Source organism: Kogia breviceps, chromosome 2 (assembly GCF_026419965.1).
Source record: "Kogia breviceps isolate mKogBre1 chromosome 2, mKogBre1 haplotype 1, whole genome shotgun sequence".
Taxonomy (NCBI): Eukaryota; Metazoa; Chordata; class Mammalia; order Artiodactyla; family Physeteridae; genus Kogia; species Kogia breviceps.
Window position 1 is genome coordinate 25029022 of NC_081311.1, and position 20942 is coordinate 25049963.

The 20942-nt window shown below is 40.9% G+C and overlaps 1 protein-coding gene across 1 annotated transcript in view; it reads left to right on the plus strand.

The window, feature by feature from the left end:
• Nucleotides 1–204: 204 nt before the first annotated feature.
• CFAP43 (cilia and flagella associated protein 43) overlaps nt 205–20942 on the plus strand; it is a 105459-nt gene continuing 84721 nt past the window's right edge. Inside the window, exons 1-5 of the mRNA XM_059054358.2 lie at nt 205–374; nt 1761–2014; nt 8213–8309; nt 13589–13756; nt 16852–17002. Of these exons, the coding sequence (XP_058910341.1) occupies nt 310–374; nt 1761–2014; nt 8213–8309; nt 13589–13756; nt 16852–17002 (735 nt within the window). The 5' untranslated portion in view covers nt 205–309. The remainder of the gene's footprint in view (nt 375–1760; nt 2015–8212; nt 8310–13588; nt 13757–16851; nt 17003–20942) is intronic.

Consider the following 20942-nt stretch of genomic DNA (forward strand, 5'->3'; position numbering starts at 1 on the left):
TATTTATTAACTTTGTAATTATATGCCCCGTACTGGGCCACTCCAGCACTCACCTTGGGGCCAGCCCCTCGCTTCGCTCTCCGCTCTCCCATTGGTCAATACCCGTCAGCGCTTCCACCAATCCGCTTGGCTCGAGAGGGAGCAGCTGAAAGGACAGAGCCAATGGGCGCAGGGGTTGCGGTCTCCCGGATACGGTGTTAACAGTGGAGACCGGCAACCTAGCAGCCAGGGGCCTCGGTGTAACCGTTGCAGACACTGGCCTGGTTCCGGCGTTTGCTGCCCCGGGCCCGGCTGAGAGACACACGGCCCATGGCGCAAAGCCGGGAGCGAGATGAAGCCCACAACGTCGCCCTCGGCGCGTCCCTGTCCGTGAGGTGCGGCGTTCGCGGCTCCGCGACTGACTTGTCTAGTGGAAATTCTTCCCTCAGAACTGCATCCTCTCCCTATCCTCCGCTTCCTCCCATCCCTGTAGACCTGCTTTCACGCAAATTCGACCTCTTTTCCTTCAACCCCCAACGCCTTCCTGCAGACTTCCTTTCTCTGTGACTTCTCTCCATTCCCCCCGTCCCCTTATTCATTGACCACATTTCCAGCTCTTTCCACGCCCCTCCTCCGTCCCTCACTATTCTGTGACCCCAACCCTCGCTGGCTTACCCAGTACTGCTCTCCTCCACTCTCCATTTCTGCCTCCTCTTTTTGGTTATTACCTTCAGTGATTCGTTTTACTTTCGTATATATTCCCCACTCCCCACCGCCAGCCCAATGACAGCCCTCCGCCCATCCTAGTGGTCTTTGGTGATTTTCCCCGAAGTTAGGGCCATCAATCCCTTCCTTCTATCTCCTATCCACCGACTCTGGATTTGTTTGCACTTATACTGGCCTTTGAAAAGCATAAAGCGCTGCCCAGGTGTAAGCTGGTATTGCTCTCCTTCCACATTCTAGAGTGTTAGCTGCACTATGTTCACACAGCATCCTCCACCAGTCCTGGCTGTACTCTCCATTCCCATGAAGTTTCCCTCCAAACCAGTGTCTTTCTCTTGCCCTCTGCACCATCTTTAAACATATCTTTACTATTTAAATAGAGGTAGACTCTCCCCCTCTTCTCAGTCTCTCTCTCCTTGGTCTAGCTTACACTCACCAAACACTCTTTACTTAAAAATATGTTACTTTTGTGTTCTAATCTTTTCACTCATGTTGACTTATTCCTTTTACTTTCTGCATTTATCTCTACATTTTAGATCTAAAATATGGCTACACATGCTCCATCTTTGTAAAGAAGCAATTTCCCTACTGGACTCACAACCATAAAGCAGGCAGTCCTATTCAAAGTTGTTTTTTTAACGTTTATTTTAAAAACCAAAACTAATTTTAAAGGTAAGGACCAGGATGCACCCTGTTTTCAATTAGGATCAAGCTCTTTTCTCTCTCTGTTGTTTTTACTTTTTCTTTTCCAAGTATACAAGACCCCAGAAATCCTTCTGAGATTTTTTCAAGTTTGAACAGAGGTTGTGCTTCACTGGAAAAGCTCTCTGAAGAAGGTTCTTGAGACCTATGGAACTTTAGGTGGCATTTAAGTTTCTGTAGTGCCTGGACTCAAACTGGTCTCACAGCAACCTTGTGTGTTTGGGCAGAAAGGGGGAGAAAAGAGAATAGATATGTTTCAAAATTTTTGATGATCTTTTGTTTACTTTGTTTAAAAAGAAAGAAAGAAAAAGTATTTGAAATGTATTTTATTGATGTTGATGTATCTTTTCCCTAAGGTGGGTGCAAGGATTCCCCAAGCAGAATGTTCATTTTGTCAATGACAGCACCATTTGCTACCCTTGTGGGAATTTCGTAATATTTATTAATATTGAAACCAAGAAAAAGACTGTACTCCAGTGTATGAATGGAATTGTGGGTGTCGTGGCAACTAACGTTCCTTATGAGGTTGTGGCTTTTTCTGACCGGCGGCTGAGACCCCTCATCTACATATACAACTTTCCTGGATTAACCAGAAGGACCAAATTAAAAGGTATCTTACAAGACCCTTCCTCTGCCATGACTGAAGGATTTTGTTTTAAGATGTGACCAGATCTAGCTCTTCTAAATGAAGTTTTTTATTTTTTGAAGGATTGTTTTTTCAGTTTTGGTGGGTTTTTTGTTTTGTTTTTTGGTAATACACATTTATAAGGAAGGAATCAGGCTGATCACTTAGAATTTAATTAAGTAGGCTAGAACCTTGCTACTTAATATGTGGTCTGCTTACAATTAGCATTACCGTTACCTAGGATGCTTATTATAAATGCAGAAACTCTGCTGTCATCTAGGACCTACTGAGTTGTAATCTGTGTTTTAACCAGATTCCTTAGGTGATTCATATGCACGTTAAACTTGAGAAGCACTGGGCTAGAACACTCTATTAGAGCACTAAATGTTGTTCATAAACCTTTTTCAGAACAGTATTTTCTTTCCTTATGATTTATGGAAAATCTAACCGAATGGATGTTGTATAACTACTAAAGATAAGTCTTTGAGCCTCAATTTCCTTATCCATGAAATGGGGATAATGGTATCTACTGTTAAGGCTGTGGTGATAATAAATGAAATTATGTGTAACATATGTAATTATATAATACATTTCATATATATGTATGAAATGTATATATATATATATAATATATATGTCATATATACAATGTCAATCAATGTTTCCTACCATTTAAGTTATTATTGACTCATTCATAGATACAGCTGACCCAGGCTGGGCTGTTGCACATATACTAGAGCCTCCAAGTAATGATTCCCTCATTTAACACATCTTGGACAGAAAGCTTAGGAAGGCTTGAGGCTGGTCTCAGCTCTGTAGCTTATGATCAAAGAAGTGTTTGGATCTTGCTGAGGATATTCACTGTAATTTAACATTTTATTTGTGGGGAAATTTGTTTGTGTTCTTAACAGACTAAAACAACATTTAAAACATAACCCATTCATACATTGGGAACCGTCTACAGGCATATCTTGTTCTATTGTGCTTTGCTTTATTATGCTTCATAGATACTGCATTTTTTACACATTGGAGGTTTGTGGCAACCCTGCATTGAGCAAGTCTATTGATACCGCTTTTACAATAGTATTTGCTCACTTCTTGTCTCTGTGTCACATTTTGGTAATTATTGCAATTTTTCAAACTTTCCCCATTATTATTATATTTGTTATGGTGATCAGCGATCTTTGATGTTACTATTGTATTTGTTTTGGGGTGCCACAAACTACACCCGAATAAGATGGCAAACTTAATCGCTAAATTTTGTATATGTTCTGACTGTTCCACCAAACAGCCATTCCCCTATCTCTCTCCCTCTCCTATTCCTTGAGACACAACAGTATTGAAATTAGGCCCATTAATAACCCTACAATAGCCTCTAAGTGTTCAAGTGAAAGGAAGAGTTGCACATATCTCACTTTAAATCAAAAGGTAGAAATAATTAAGCTTAGTGAAGAAGGCATGTCAAAAGCCCAGAAAGACCGGAAGCTAGGTCTCTTGCACCAAATCGTTAGCCAAGTGGTGAATGCAAAGGAAAAGTTCTTGAAGGAAATTCAGAGTGCTACTCCAGTGAACACACAAATGATAAGAAAGCAAAACAGTCTCATTGCTGATATGGAGAAAGTTTTAGTGGTCTGGATAGAAGATCAAACAGCCACAATATTCCCTTAAGCCAAAACCTAATCCAGAGCAAGGCCCTAACTCGCTTTAATTCTGTGAAGGCTGAGAGAGGTGAGAAAGCTGCAGAAGAAAAGTTTGAAGCTACCAGAGGTTGGTTCATGAGGTTTAAGGAAAGAAGTCATCTCCTTAACGTAAAAGTGTAAGGTGAAGCAGCAAGTACTGATGTAGAAGCTGCAGCAAGTTATCTAGAAGATCTAGCTAAGATAATTAATAAAGGTGGCTACACTAGATTTTCAGTGTAGATGAAACAGCCTTATATTGGAAGAAGATACCTTCTAGGACTTTTATAGCTAGAGGAGAGAAGTCAATGCCTAGTTTCAAAACTTCCAAAGAGGGCTTCCCTGGTGGCGCAGTGGTTGAGAGTCCGCCTGTCGATGCAGGGGACATGGGTTCGTGCCCCGGTCCAGGAAGATCCCACATGCCGTGGAGTGACTGGGCCCGTAAGCCATGGCCGCTGAGCCTGTGCATCCGGAGCCTGTGCTCTGCAATGGGAGAGGCCACAACAGTGAGAGGCCCGCATACCAACCCCCCCCCCCCACACACACACAACTTCAAAAGGCAGGCCGACTCTCTTGTTAGGGGCTAATGCAGCTTGTGACTTGAAGTTGAAGTCAATGCCCATTTACTGTTCTGAAAATCCTAGGGCCTTTAAGAACTGTGGTAAATCTACTCTGCCTGTACTCTACAAATCCTGGATGACAGCATATCTGTTTACAACATGGCTTACTGAATATTTTAAGCTCACTATTGAGACCTACTGCTTAGAAAAGAAGATTCCTTTCAAAATATGACTGCTTATTGACAATGCACCTGGTCACCCAAGAGCTCTGGTGGAGATGTACAATGAGATTAATGTTGTTTTCATGGCTTGCTAATGCAACATCCCTTCTGCACCCCATGGATCAAGGAGTAATTTCAACTTTCAAGTCTTATTATTCAAGAAATACATTTTGTAAGACTGCCATAGATACTGACTCTTCTGATGGATCTGGGCAAAGTAAATTGAAAACCTTCTGGAAAGGGTTTACCATTCTAGATGCCATTAAGAACATTCGTGGGGCTTCCCTGGTGGTGCAGTGGTTGAGAATCCGCCTGCCGATGCAGGGGACGCGGGTTCGTGCCCCGATCCGGGAAGGTCCCACATGCCGCGGAGCGGCTGGGCCCGTGAGCCATGGCTGCTGGGCCTGTGCGTCCGGAGCCTGCGCTCCGCAACGGGAGAGGCCACAGCAGTGAGAGGCCCGCGTACCACAAAAAAAAAAAAAAAAAAAAAAAAAAAAAGAACATTCGTGATTCATTGAAAGAGGTTAAAATATCAATATTAACAGGAGTTTGGAAGAAGTTGATTCCAACCCTGGTGGATGACTGAGGGGTTCAAGACTTTAGTGGAGGAAGTAACTGCAGATATAGTGGAAATAGCAGGAGAACTAGCATTAGAAGTGGAGCCTGAAGATGTGACTGAATTGCTGCAATCTCATTGTAAAACTTGAAGAGATGAGGAGTTTCTTCTTATGGATGAGCAAAGAAAGTGGCTTCTTGAGTTGGAATCTATTCCTGGTGAAGATGCTATGAGGTTGTTGAAATGACAAGAAAAGGTTTAGAATATTACATAAACTTAGTTGATAAAGCAGTGGCAGAGTTTGAGAAGATTGATTTTAATTTTGAAAGAAGTTCTACCCTGGGTAAAATGCTGTCAAACAGCATTGTGTGCTACAAAGAAATCGTTCATGAAAGGAAGAGTCAGTTGATGTGGCAAAAACTTCATTGTTGTCTTATTTCAATAAATAGCCCCAGCCACCCCAACCTTCAGCAATCACCACCCTCATCAGGCAGCAGCCATCAACATGGAGGCAATTCCCTCCACCAGCAAAAAGATTATGACTCACTAGAGGCTGAGATGATGCTTAGCATATTTTGGTAATAAAATGTTTTTAAATTAAGGAAATTATTTTTTTAGACATAATAATATTGCACACTTAATAGACTACAGTATAGTGTAAATATGACTTTTATATGCACTGGGACATGAAAAAAATTTGTTACTCGCTTTATTGCAATATTTGCTTTATTGTGGTGGTTTGAAACCAAACCCATATCTCCAAAGTATGCCTGTACATGGACCGTAACTACCCTTCATCTTTAAAATTTCCGCAGCTTTACAGAAATAGAGACACAGATGTAGAGAACAAACTTATGGATACCAAGGAGAGGGGTGGGATGAACTGGGAGATTGGGATTGACATGTATACACTACTATGTATAAAATAGATAACTAATGAGAACCTGCTGTGTAGCACAGGTAGCTCAATGCTTTGTGGTTACCTAAATGGGACGGAAATCTAAAAAAGGGGACATATGTCTACATATAACTGATTCACTTTGCTGTACAGCAGAAACTAACACAACATTGTAAAGCAATTATACTCCAATAAAAAGTTTTTTTAATTAAAAATAAAATTAAAAATAATTTCCCCAGCTTTATTATTTGGCTGTAGGCCTGTACAAGCAATTGAAAGTTAATTCAAACCAATAGCCAACATTAATATTGAATAATGAAACTCTAAAGGCATTTATAATAAAATTAGGACTAAGTCATCAAGGATGCCTGTTGTTACCACTAATATTGAAACCAACGTGGAGTTTCTAGCCAACGCAATCAAATATGAAACTGAAAAGTTATACCTATGGGAAAGGAGTTAATGCATAATAGTGTACTGGGCCTAATAAAATAATGCTCAGTAAGATGCCGGTTTCAAAATAAATATCCATACAATTAGAAGATTTAAACACTTAGGAATACTCCAAAGAAGACATGTGACTGACCTTAATGAAGAAAACTACAAAAATCACTGATATAAAATATTTAAACATAGAGAGGCATATTCCTGCATGGAGAGTCCAGTTATTATCAAAATATTTCTGATATCTTCAGAGTATAATTCATAGGTTTATCGTATGTTTTAGAGAGCCAGGAGTACTTAAATGAAATGAATATTCTTCCAGAACAAAAAGTAGAGAATGGGAATAATTTGAAAGAGATTGTCGCCAAGGCAGAGGGCCCTCTTTAGCATTATGGTGCTATAGTCATGTAGAGTGTTGTATTGGTGCAGGGATCACTCCATCAATGGAAGAGTTGAAGGCTAGGGACAGACTCCAGAATATATACAGCTAAGTACATGATGAAGATGCTCCCCTACACATACACACACACAGTAGATGATATGGATTATTCAACAATGGTATTAAAACTATGAGAACAAAAGTATCAAGTTAGGTACTCATGGCATACTGTACATCAAAACATATATCAAACAAAAATAAGAGTTCATTATAAACAACAGACCCATTGAAAAGTAGAAAAAATGTAGAAAACTGAAATAATTTGAGGATGGGAAAGAACTTTTCACACGAAGGATAAAATTTTAAATAGAAAGACATGTTTTTGATTACATACAAATTTAAATCTTATGAACATCAAAAATACATGAAAAATTAACAGGCAAATAATAAACTGAGGAAAATATTTGGAACAAGGATGACCAAACATTTTCAGAGCATTTATGAAACAATAAGAAAAAAGACAGATATTCATTAGAACAATGGAACTTGCCCAAACCACAAGACTACCAACGACCAAAAACATAAAAACTCTTCCATCTCAATATTCATTTTAAAAAGTGTCTTTAAAACCAAGATGAGGTTTTTCTGCTTATCAAGGTCACAATTTTTTTAAAGTTCATAATTGCTAGGCAGAGTGCAGTGAAATTGATAGCGTTCTTTTTTGTTGAAGGTGGGGGTAAAAATTGATACAAAGACATGAATGTAAAGACAGACATAGGAGAAGGCAAAGCTTGCATCTATGGAACCACACTGAAGAAGAGCAGATAAAGGAGGGGAAACCAGAGGCTCATATGCAAGGAGTCAGAAGCCGACATTTCCCTGTTTTAGCATCCTCATGATGCACATTTTAAACACGTTGTTTGTAAGACTTTTAATGTCACATTTCATTTCTTCAACTGTAGGTACAAATGAGAATAGACCTTTTATAGTTGTTCCAAGAACTGGAAGATAAAGCTAAGGGCCAGATATGGCCTAAGAGTCAGAGATACGGAAGTAAGCTAGAATTACTACAACTCCCCAGCGTTTTTCAAGTTGTTTGAATAATTTTTCTAATTACCATGTTCCATATATTTATGGAATATTTTATGGTTCTTGGGCCGTTTCAAGCCAAATGGGGACATACATGGTGCAGCATGCTCAGTTTTGCACTGAAGACTAGAGAGAGTGACCTTGTGGTCTTAATTCACTCTAAAATCTTTTAAACATGTATCTGAACTTAGCTCATAGCTTTCTGTTAATAGTGTTAGAAATCAACGAAGACATCTCTTACTCCAGGAGCCAAATGCTTTCAAATTACGTAAAAATTATTAGATAAGGGAAATTAAACTATAAGACTATAGTTAATCTGAACATAATGATTAAATCCTTGTAATGGATTTTGTATTTTAGGCAATGTTCTTCTGGACTACACTTTACTTTCATTCAGTTACTGTGGCACCTACCTGGCTAGTTACTCCTCCCTCCCAGAATTTGAACTGGCCCTCTGGTAAGTTGCAGCCTCCTGCAGAATTCCTTTCATTGGGTCACATTTTAATACTGTCCTTCTGGATTGTATCAAAGGACATATACATGAAAAATCCAGAACAAGGAAAATTGGAAGGAATAAAAGTCCTAATCATAAGGTTTAATATAGTCACTACCTTCAGGCAGAAAATTGGCAGGGCAAAGGCTAAAAGAGATTAATTACCGTCTTTCTCTTTTTGTTAACCTGTTACAATATTTCCTTTGTCAGGTACAGAACACATGGATAAGTACATAAAGTTTCATCTTTTCTTAAAACAAATGGTACCTTTGAATTATTTTCATATTTTCCACTAATGATGAAATTAAGATGGTCTCTATATTAGAGCTCAGTCTGAGTAATTGTTTTTAGGGACATTGGAACAATTATATGTTCAGAGAATGGAACATTATATCCCATTTTCCAGCCGTAGAGGAAATACTTGTGAATAAGACACATGCCTGGTCTTTTCTGGGTCACTTCATGTGGCCACCTTCAAAGCTGCACTCACTCTTCCATCCATAATATAAACTGCTTCGGGGGGAATTTGTCTTATTAAGAGGAAATACAGAATGTTCCACGAATGATTGAGGACACTCCTTGCATACCAGCATTTCTCAGGAAAAAAATGTAATAATCTAGATTCTGAGAACAACATTTAGTTTATGCAGAGTTACTTTTTAAAAAAACACCTTTACTGAGGTATGACTGGCATATAATATACTGCTCATACACACACACACACACACACACACACACACACACACACACACACACACACACACACATACACACAACTTGATAACTTTTGACTTACCCATAAAATCATCACCATAATCAGGGTAATGAATATATCCATCATCTGCAAAAGTTTCCCTTTGCTCCTCAGACCCTTCCTTACTGGCTCTTACCACACATTCCTGTACACCATCGTTGCCCTGCCCCTCGCCCTCAGGGAACCACTGATGTGTTTACTCACACTCTGGATTACTTTGCTTTTTCTAGAATTGCACATACATTATATACTCTAATTTTTGGTCTGGCTTCTTCCGTGGAGCACAATTATTTTGAAATTCTCTCGTGTACTGTGTGTTTCAATAGTTCATTCCTTTCTTTTCCATGGTATGGATGTACCACAGTTTGTTTACCCACTCACCTGTTGATGGTTGTATTGGTTTGCTAGGGCTGCCATTAACAAAGTAGCACAAACTGAGTGGCTTAAACATAGAAGTTTATTGTCTCACAGTTCTGGAGGCCAGAAGTCTGAGATCAAGGTGTCAGCAGGGTTGGCTCCTGCTGAGGACTGTGAGGAACAGTCTGTTCCAGATTGTGAATAACTGTCTTCGTGTTCACATGCTGTTCTCCTTGTATGTGTATCTGTCTCTTAATTTCCCCTTTTTATAAGGATACTAGTCATATTGGAGTAGGGCCACCCTAAACGGCTTCATTTAATTCAGTAAAGACCCTCCTTCCAAATAAGGTCACACTCTGTGATACTGAGGGTGAGGACATCAACCCTTGAATTGTGGGGGACACAGTTCAACCATAGCAATACTTAAAGGATGAGTAGGAATCAGCTTTGTGAAGAGGAAAAGGAAGAGGATTCTAAGCAGAGGAAGGGCATGTGCAAGGGCCATGAGGTCTGAAAATATGGCGAGTTTACAGATTTAATTAAGAGAACATGATGATGAGAACAAGAGATCAGCCATGAGAGGCAAGCCCAGAGGGACAGTCTGAGGCCAGCTCATGAGCAGCCTTGTAAATATGTGACCATGTAATTTACCATCCAAATCAGGATGCTTGTGAGAGTGAAAGGGGTATGTTATCAATAATTAATACAGAAGGATACTCACCCTATGTATAAGTCATGCTAGTAGGCACGTCCTTTATCCTAGAGACATTGGGAGACTATTAAGGATTTTGACCAGGGATGTGACATGATTAGATCTGTATGTAAGGAGACTCCTTCTAGTCACATCATGGAAGGATATCGGAGGGAAGTAAGCCATGAACATCAATTAGGAGGCTGTGGTGGTCCAGATGAGAGATGGTTGTGGCACGGACCGGGGTGGTGAGTATAGGGACAGAGAAAAGTGGAGGAGATGTTTAGGAGGCAGCACCATGAGGCTTGGTGACCGACTGAACGTTGGGCGTGGTGCTGAGGGAGAGGGACAGTTGAGGGTTTTACCCAGCGTTGTGACTTGGGAAACTTGAGGACGTTGTGATGCTTTTCAGAAAGATATAGAGAGCATGGGTGGAGGGAGGTTGGACGAGGCAATGGGGAAGATGAGTTGGGACAGCTGAGTGTGCCTGAGATAAAAAAAATGGGGATGTCTAGTTGGCAGATGATATATCAGTTAGGATTTAGGTTCAGCTGCTGTCACAGAAACCCAGATCACCCTAAAGAGGTGGCTTAAACAAGACTGAAGTTTCTTTCCCTCCCGTGCAGCAGTCCAGGTATGAGCAGCCCGTGGCTGGCCTGGCGGCTCCCCAGTGTCTGGGACCTGCCCACCCTATTTTGTTGTTCTCCTGCTCCTAGCGTGTCGCCCTCATCTCTAGTCTGAAGTGGGGCACCAGCCCATGTGTTCTGGGGAGCCATGTGGAAAGGAAAAGCATAAGGGGAAGGGCACAAACATTTGTTGGAATGCCTAGCCTGGGAGCTGCACACACCACTGTCACTTAGACCCCACTGGCCAGCTTAGTCACAAGTCAAATCAAGCTACAAGGGAAGTTGGGAAATATGGTCCTTACTGTGGGTGACGTGTGCCTGGCTAAAAACAAGGGGTTCTGTTACCCAGAGGAAGAAGTGGAGAACAGATGTTGAGAGACACAATTTGTCACTGTCCGAGATAGCCAGACCCAGAGCACAGGAGAGAGGGCTGGAGATTAACATTTGGGAGCTGTTAAATCAGATTAGTAATCAAAGTGTGAAAAGTGGATTAGAGCACCTACGGAGGAACCTCAGACAGAACCTAGAGGAAGACCAACCAAAGGGATTGAGACGGGCACAGGATCTCAGACGGAGCAGTCACAGGGCAGGGAGGCTCGAGGCTCAAGGTTCCAGGTTCCAGGTTCCAGAACACGCCTCGGCCTGGTCCAGAGAAAGCAGAGCCTGAGGCCAAAGCTCACCAGAGACTTCTTTAGGAGGGAGTCAGGTTCCAGGTGGGAGGCAAGCTGGAAAAGGGGGCAGGGAAGGGGAAGAGCCAATGTGAACGCGCATTACTTTACTGGGCACCACTTGGCTGTTCTGTCCTGCGGGTGGTCTTCTGAGAGGCCGTAATGGACTACTGTGAACATGGACAGTCCCTGGGCAATGGCACAGGGGGCTGGGGAAGGGAGAGGAAGATATGGGGACTTACCACCTACTCCCGTTACCCTACTGATCAAAGCTTCCCTGCCCAGGGTATTAACTCCACCACGCTTTCAGATTTATTGCAACCTGGGATGGCCCTGTGCATGTGGAGCAGGCATGAGGTGTGCCCGTGAAGTTAGCTGAAGCCTACACTGCTGGACGGCCACCGAGTCAGCTAGGCAGAACAGGTGGTCCAGGTCCCAGAAACAGCGCGAGGCCGACAGGTATGGGGTGTCCCATAAGAGCTGTGTGACAGAGAGTCCAAGAGTCATCCCAGAAGGTAGTTGTGGTGAGCAGAGTCCAATCCTGCAGAAGTGAAGTTAGATAAGGACTGAGAAGTGACTGCTGGGTTTGAGGTGAAAGTGGATGTCTGTGGATCTTGGAGACACACAGCTTTGTCGATGGAATGGTGGTGATGAGATGCAGATTTCCTGGAATGAGGAGAGAGTGGGCGTGAGAAAGAGGAGGCGGTGAGTTTAGAACAACTCACTCGGGAAGTCTGGCTCGAAGGGAGGGAGAGAGACGTGGAAGGGTGAGACTGAGGGAGGGTTTTTTTTTTTTTTTTCTTTTTTAAGATAGTACAGATGAGCGCTTAATTTAAGTGCTGACAGGGAGGAGTCAGGAGAGAGGGAGAGTCTGAAGATGCAGAAGAGAAGGAATAATGGATAAACTAACGTTCCTAAGAAGTCAGGACCTGTAGGGTCCAGAGCACAGGTGGTGAAATTGACCTTAGGCCGGAGGAAGGATATGCCTTCATTGTAACAGAAGAGGAGAGGAAAAGAATGATACACATCCTGGCAGGTCATTACATTCGATAGCAGAAATTTGGAGGAATTCTCAGCTGATGGCCTCTGTTTTCTTTGTGGAAATCAAAGCCATTTACTGAGAGTAAGAAGGAGGTGGAGGAGTTTGAGGCTTCAGGAAAATGGGGAGTATTAAAAAATCAGCACTTTAGAGACCAGGAGAGAAAACCAACCAGAGAAACATAGCAGGATTGGAGGTGGTATAGAGGGGTCCTCAGGGGTGGTAACCACGAGTTTATAATGTCACTGACACACATAGTTCTGTGATCTTTCTTCTTTTCTCTCAACTGCCCAGGCTATCAGTCGCATCCATCCAGGGTCGATGGGTTTTCCCAGGCATCTGAGGCAGAAAGTCAAAAAATCCAGGGAACCAGTGATACCAGCTAGAGAATTGTTGATATTGATGGATGGGACCTTTGTGACGGGGATGGAAAGAGGTGGAAGCAGGAGGGAGCTGATAGACAAGGCGAGCTCCACACCTATTAGTTCCAATTCGCAAATCACAACCTTGAATGGAGTTCTGGCTCCATTCAGGAGCCAGACAGCTCACATTAATTTTTTTTCTGTATATGTCATCTAGCAAAGGAACTTGCTCATGATAGGCATTCAAGATATTCTCTCAAATAGGTAAATGATTTAGTCTGTTTTAAGGTACTAGTACTGTGATTTTAAAAGCTCAGTAAATGTTCTACTGGCATCAGTGTCTTGATCTATGAGGAGCACGTCTTGATCTATGAGGAGCACGTCTTGATCTATGAGGAGTACTCATGTGTACTAAGAGATTTAGGTACCTACACTTACTTTTCAGCAAATGTGATGATATATTCCATTTTCTAGATTTGAACAGGTCAAATCCAAATTTGATGAGGTAAAACAGCCTTAGTAGAATATTGAAGAGTAATATTTTTAAATAGTTATTTTGCTTTCCTAGGAGGGCACACTATAATGATAAGCATAACTATTTATAGATTTGATATTAAGATCATAGATTAATAAATTATATCATAAATTCTCAATTTATGTAAATTGTTTTCAAATAATTAGATAAATGTTATCAAGATACGAAGTTCAAATGAATTATTTTTCACCAAACTCAATTTTCCTCTCAGGAACTGGGAATCGGGTGTCATTTTGTGCAAGAAATCACAACCCAGTATAGATGTGAGCCAGATGACTTTTAACCCCATGAACTGGCACCAGCTGTGCTTGTCAAGTCCAAGTGCAGTGACTGTGTGGACAATCGAAAAAAGTAACGAGGAGCATTATCTCAAAGCAAAGTAAGAGACTTCATTACAGCACAACGAAGTGGGGATTTTTGTTTGCATTCATATAATGTGATTGGATCAGTTTGGTGAATTAAGTGGCTTTATACGTGCATCCTTTTGTTTGTTTGTTTTTAAAATACTTTTAAATTAAGTTTTATTGGAGTATAGTTAATTTACAATGTTGCGTTAGTTTCTTCTGTACAGCAAATTGAATCAGTTATACATATACATATGTCCACTCTTTTTAAGATTCTATTCCCATATAGGTTATTACAGAGTATTGAGTAGAGTTCCCTGAGCTATACAGAAGGTTCTTTTTTTTCCCCTTCCTTATTTATTTATTTATTTATTTATTTATTTTAAGCAGGTTCTTATTAGTTATCTATTTTATACATATTAGTGTATATATGTCAATCCCAATCTCCCAGTTCATCCCACCACCACCACCACCACCCCTGCTTTCCCCCTTTGGTGTCCATATGTTTGTTCTCTGCATCTGTGTCTTTGTTTCCGCCTTGCAAATGGGTTCATCTGTATATATGTGCATCTTAACTTAAAACATTCTTTCTACATATATCAATATAATTTCCTTGGAGTGGTTGTTTGCATTTCGAAAGGATTCGCTGTGCTTTGATTTCCCACTGAGTTTCTTTTAAATATCAAGCTTTTCCCACATGTTTCAATTTTCCAAAATTGTATTTGCTCTTACTATTTCAAAACATGCCTATTGTGTGTGTGTGTGTATATATATATATATATTTTAAAGGTCATGTTATCACTTTTTGCTCCTATTACTTTGATGCCCAATTGAAATCTCAAAAATAAGAAATTTTTAGATATGGGAAGTGTGTAGATTATACCTTCAGCCACATTATCTGTAAATAAAAGGGTAGTTGCATGTAGGGAAGTCATGGAATTGCCTGTTTAAATAGAACTGGGTCAAAGAGAAGTTCTATGACCAATGTCCTGGTGATAGCTGATAATAATGGTACCTTTGTTGAAAAGAATTCAAAGCCTCAAGGTGCCCCTGAGCTGACCATTCTCATCATACTCCCCAAAGTCAACAACTAAGGAAACGTTGGACATACACATCCTTGATATTGCAGTTTTTGAAAAACTGCCTTCTTAAAGAGCAATGTAAAGCTAGTAAGTGAAGTTTTCGAAGGGAAAACCCTAAGAGAGGCACTTCTTTCTCCTCAGTATTCTTTATGTCTCAATTTCGTTTTTACAAGAACCCATTGAATAGCCAAATCTGTCTCAAGGCAGAGTTGACAACACTGTACCTTTTTATAAAGTGGGTAATGTCTCTATCAGATCCTTGCCACGGCAGGCAAGTAATTTATCACATCTTTCTCTCCTTTTGCTTCCCTTGAACATGCTTCTTTAGTTCTGAATGTTGAGTTGTGATTTTTCTATAGGCAAATAAATTGGGAGGCAAAGTGAGTGGATTGTCCTGGATCAGAAAACAAGCAGGATTTGAAAATACTTAGTTAAGTCTTGCATTTGAGTAGTAAGTACTGTTTTTGTGTGATCATTTTTCAAAATTATTCATCACTCATAAAACATAACCAAAGACATTTTGAGTTTAACACGTAAAGCCATGAATTCTCTAAACTCACTTTTATAGCCATGTTGTGGTTTAAAAGTAAATATTCGGCAAATCTGAAAATAAATTCTTGATACTAGAAGTTGTAAAGGTAGCTGAATACAACCTACATTTATGTTTTTTTTGGTCCATGTGTGTTGCCTATATTTAAAATTTGAGAAATTTCTCATAAATATACAGATTATGATTTTCTCTTGAAATTTTGGAACCAAAGTTCTCACAAGTCAGCAAACCCTCTTGGTTGGAACTGAGTGGTGCCTGCCAGCTTTAGGGGGTGTGTATAGAGAAAAAAACTCAGATTTTCTTTTTCTATGTAGGGAAAAGCCTAATTCTTCCCTACTGTGTTTTTCTTCCCCATGAGTCTCCTTTACTACTCACAGTGAACACTTCAATTCTGACATTTGTGGAGGAGGTTTTTCCCTGCACCAGGCAAGTCTCCTTGATACCAGCTGGGTGTCTTACCATTCAACTCAATTCTGATGCTATCTACCCAGGGACAGAATCAGATTCCACAAGCTAAGGGTTCAGTCCTACAAGACTGTCCTCCCCTTTCCGCTTCAGATGCTAGCTGCAGCCCAGGTTGTTACCTGTACTTCTGACTAAGTGGCTATAGATTAGAGGTTTCAATGACCCCCTCCTTGGGTTCCATTAATTTGCAAGAGCAGCTCACAGAACTCAGGGCAACACTTACTTACATTTACTAGTTTATTAAAGGATATGATAAAGGATACAAATGAGCAGCTAAATGATGAGATATGTAGGGCGAGGTCTTGGAGGGTCTTGAATGAAGGTATTTCTGTCCCGTGGAGTTGGGCTGCATCACCCTCCCAAGTGTATGTGTTCACCAACCTGGAAGCTCTCCAGACTCCCTACCATTGTGATTTTATGGAGGCTTCCTCATGTCACATGATCAATTATTTGCTCCATTTCCAGCTCCTCTGCTCTCTCTGGAGGGTGGGAGTTGGGGCTGAAACTTCCAAGCTTCTAGTCATGGCTTGGTCTTTCTGGTGACCAGCACCCACTCAGGAGCCATCTAGGAGCCCACCTAGATCGCCTCAATAGTACAAAAGATGCTCCTAATGCTCTTATCACTTAGGAACTTACAAGGGTTTCAGGAACTCTGTGCCAGGAAACTAGGAAGAGACCTCTATACATATTTTCCACTGTCTCACAGGAGGGAAAACACTTTCCCGTCTGCCACAATCCTACCTGGCCACACATCACCTGCTTAACCCCTGTCAGTGTTCAAATTTACAATTCCTGCTTTACATATTAACTTTAAAAATTTTTGAAAAATCCCTATATACTCAATTTATGACTGTGTATTACTTGTACTTTTATGATATATATTTTTAAATCTAGTATTTGGTTTCATCTGGTTTTTGCTAGGTTTTTTTAAGAGTTATAACACCTCCCATTTTGCCTACCACTGATATGCAGCAGTTCCATCAGTGACTTGTTTCTGTTAATCTGATTATTCTGATGTCTCTTTTTTCCACAGATCAGTAAAACTGCCTATGGAAGATGGGTCATTTTGTAATGAAACAGATGTAGTTTTCCCCCAGTCATTGCCCAAAGATCCTATCTATGGACCTGTGCTCCCCGTGTCAGCCGTTGCCGGACTAGTGGGTGAAGAGGCGGAAACTTTCAGGGTAATGACCTGGCCCCTCTCCGTGTTTGCCTATTTGCGTTCATGATCATCCCATGAGACATGCAGGATAGAGAGGATCTTCCTGGTTTTTATTTCAGACTAGCCCTGGAGGCCACGAGAGATGAAGGCTCTGGAATTTTGAGTTTGGGTGACTAGGAAGATGATGGCCTTGCTAACGGAAACAGGGGGCCCAGATGTGATTTCAGTTTTGGACATACTGACTTCGGAGTGCTGGGCAGCATCCGGGTGCAGATGCCAGGTGGAAGCTGGCAACTTGGACCTAGTGTCAGGGAGGAGAAGGCAGGGCTGGAGGCACAGTGTGTGGTCAGAGTCATTCCCCCAGAGAGGATAGTGGGAGCGTGGCGGGGGGGCAGGGGATAGGGGGCGAGGAAAAGGAGAGAGAGGGTGTCAGGGAAGAGTGCCGGAGAGGAAGGAGTCAGCCAAGAGACAGGAGGAAGAAGAGCCTGAGGAGGAACAGTCACAGAAGCAGGGGCAAATCCAGGAGAAAATGAGGCCGTGGAAAACGGTGGAAGACAGCTTCATAAGGGAGTTTGCCAACAGTTACTCATTGTTTTCCATTCAGCAGATACTTATCAAGCTCCTTGTAGGTAGCAGGCACTGTTGCAGGCAACATAGGGTGCCTACATAGGGTCGTATGGCGACCAACCAGGCATAACCCTGCTTCTCGGAGCTTCCATTCTACCAGGGAGACAAAGCGGCAGCGCCACCAACACCAGAAGTAAAGAGATACAGCAAATCGTTGCGAAACGTGACAGTTGTTACAACAGGATAAATGAGAGGTGGGCGTGGAGGTGAGGGAGAGTTTAACATGCTGCTCAAGGAAGGCCTCTGGGGAGATGACTCTGAAGGACAAGGAGGCACTCCTCCTACTATAAGCAGGGTAAAAGAGTGTTCAGGCAGCGGGAACTGTGCCTGCAAAGGCCCTGGGGGAAGAAAAGAACTCAGTATGTTTGAGGAGCTGAGAAAAGAGCCCTGTGGCTGGAGCAGAGTGAGTGAGGGGGAGTGAGGTGCAGTGATGGTCCAGAGTGAGGCAGGGAGCGGAGAGTGACACATGCGGGGCCTTTGGGATGAAGGTGAGGAGCTGAATTCTGCTGAGCCTCTGGAACCTGTGTTATGTGAATGCTTGTGTGAAAGCTCCAAGCCCAGGAGGACAGAAGTAGAGTTTCCCCAATGTTTCTGAACACTGCAGAGAATTAAGCTATAGATGTTTAAAATAGTTCCATGTGGTAATTAGTTTATCAAAAAATCTCTGGCCAGCAAGGGAAAAGGTTGTATGCTCTTAGTATTTCCTCTAAAGGATGACAATTACTGACTTTTTTTAAATTACAGAAAATAACTAATTCCTTTTAATAGTACAGGTCTTACCCTTGGAAATGCAACCACACAGCCACAGTGGGGCAGCAAAGTAAAAACAAACACATCAGCCATCAAGGTTTACAACTTGAAACAGTGTTTCTGTGCTTCATTTGTGATGCGGAAGAACCCACATTTTCAACCATCTCAAGTTTGTGTGTGTGTATGTGCAGCAAATTTCTGTGGGAGCCCCCATCATTCACCCTTTGTGCCAACTTGATGGTTCCTCCATAAAACATTTAAAATTCAAGCAATTGTTCTTGTTATTTGAAAAATGCTATGAAGGGCCACCTTTAAATAATTAAATGTGGAGTTACCATTTTTTAAAAATGCTCACAGTAAACAGACATCTTTGTTTCCTAGGACTTCTGTAACTCAGTGCATTTTAACCTTTTTCTGAAAACAGAAATTTAATATTAAAGTATGACATCTCTAAATCATACAGGGAATATTATTAAAGCCATTTACTTTACATTTAAATTAGAAATCAACTTTCCCAGTATTTACTTCTTTCATCTTATAGACAAATAAGGTGAGAAAAATTGCTAAAACGTTGAGTAATGTGTATACAATGAGTGAAAGCATAACTAAACTTAGATCTCAAATGTCTTGATTCTATTTCTTCCTTTGAATGAAATTTCTTGTGACCCAGTACCAATGGCAAAGAAACCAGTAATGACTTGACCTATTTAAGGGTCTTAAAAATTGACAAATGTGGATTTTTATAAAATTACAAATATTAAATTCTCCCCTTATTTCTCTTATAGCTAACACTAGAAAGGCACATTAAATAGGACTTTAAATAGGCCCGCATCACGTTACACAACTTATTTGGGGCATTAGAAATGGGATCCAGTAGTAGCATGGGGGAAATCAAAGGCAGGTGTTATCTGGGCAGAAATTGGATCCAAGATAGTGAATTTAATCTCAAGGGTCCAGTTTTCTTTTTCCATCTACTTTTTTTTTTTTTAAAGCAGAAGTTGCTCAATAGAAATTCCTTTTAAAACTCAAGTATTCGGACACATATTCAGATGCTTATAATTTCTAAAGCAATATTAAGTTGGGCTTGAGTTTTTTATATTTGGTCCTCAAGTGATCAAAATGTTTGATTCCAGGGCTTCCCTGGTGGCGCAGTGGTTGAGAGTCCGCCTGCCAATGCAGGGGACACGGGTTCGTGCCCCAGTCTGGGAAGATCCCACATGCCGCGGAGTGGCTAGGCCCATGAGCCATGGCCTCTGAGCCTGCGCCTGCGCGTCCGGAGCCCGTGCTCTGCAACGGGAGAGGCCACAACAGTGAGAGGCCCGCATACCACAAAAAAACCCACAAACAAACAAAAACAAAATGTTTGATTCCAGAGGACTGAACAAGGAGGTGGTGTTACCAACAAATACTTTTAAACACTATTGGCACCTTTTCTTTTAAAATTCTCAATTTCCAGGATTGAAAATTATTGTTTCTGCTTGCACCACATAATATTACATTCATTTTAAAATGGCACAGAACATATTTACTGATGGAAGAAAGTAATAGGAAGACAAGCCCAGGTTTATCTTAAAGTAAGAAAAGCCACACACAGTACTAGTTTAATATACCAAGGCAAGAAAATTCCACGTTTTAGTTCTCACCTTCTATGGCATACATACAGATTCACTGGTATTGTGAGAACCAGATATGTGTGGTTTTTTAAAGATTTTTGAGCCCATTGCCATATGAGGTAAGAGTCTGTCTTTTTGTGATTTATAGTCTAAGGTCATCAGGACAACCCAGGCAACTTTTAAATAATGATGATTAAATAATGGTTGTCAGTGAGTAACTCTTTTCCCTCTGAGTCAAATCTCAGTTTAGACAACCACAAAAATGTCATTAATCAGCAACAGTTTAATCCTTTTGAGTGGTATTATCCCCTTTTTTTTCCTGCTCACTGGGTGGCGAAATTGTTACTCAAGTATTTATTTTCTGACAATCCAAGGCTATGAGGGCATGAAATAGGCCAATCATACAATTAAAGACAATGTATCCTTTAAAAAAATTACCATGTGGAGTGCCCCTGTGTATGATTTCTGCCTTAGTCATATTTCCAGGTCCATCCCAAATGATAATTCTCTCTCTGTCCACTTCCTTCACTCTACCAAGAAGAACAAATTGCTTTCTCATAGATTCTTTTGTTAGACACTCTTCTACTATATAGCCTACTATGTTTTCTGATTCTGGTGTTTGTTGATACTACTTCTTCCCTCGATAGGTGATTATCCTATTGAGAAGAGGGTTCTCTTAGCAGTTGGCACTGCTAACTATATACCTGCTATATAATCAACACCCAATAAATGTTTGTGGAAATATCAGTTATTCAACAAATTTATATCAGTTGGGAATTCAGCAGAATAGTTACTTTGGCAGTGCTACACCTGCTTTACCTTGTATCTGTAAACCTTTCCTAAATTAAAGAGCAGTATATATTATTCAAATAACTGAGTATTACAACTTGGTGGCTTGCATTATCGAAGAGTTTTGAATGAAAAAATGGCTGTTTATATAGGTTTACAGTATTCCCCAACTATGAAACCTAT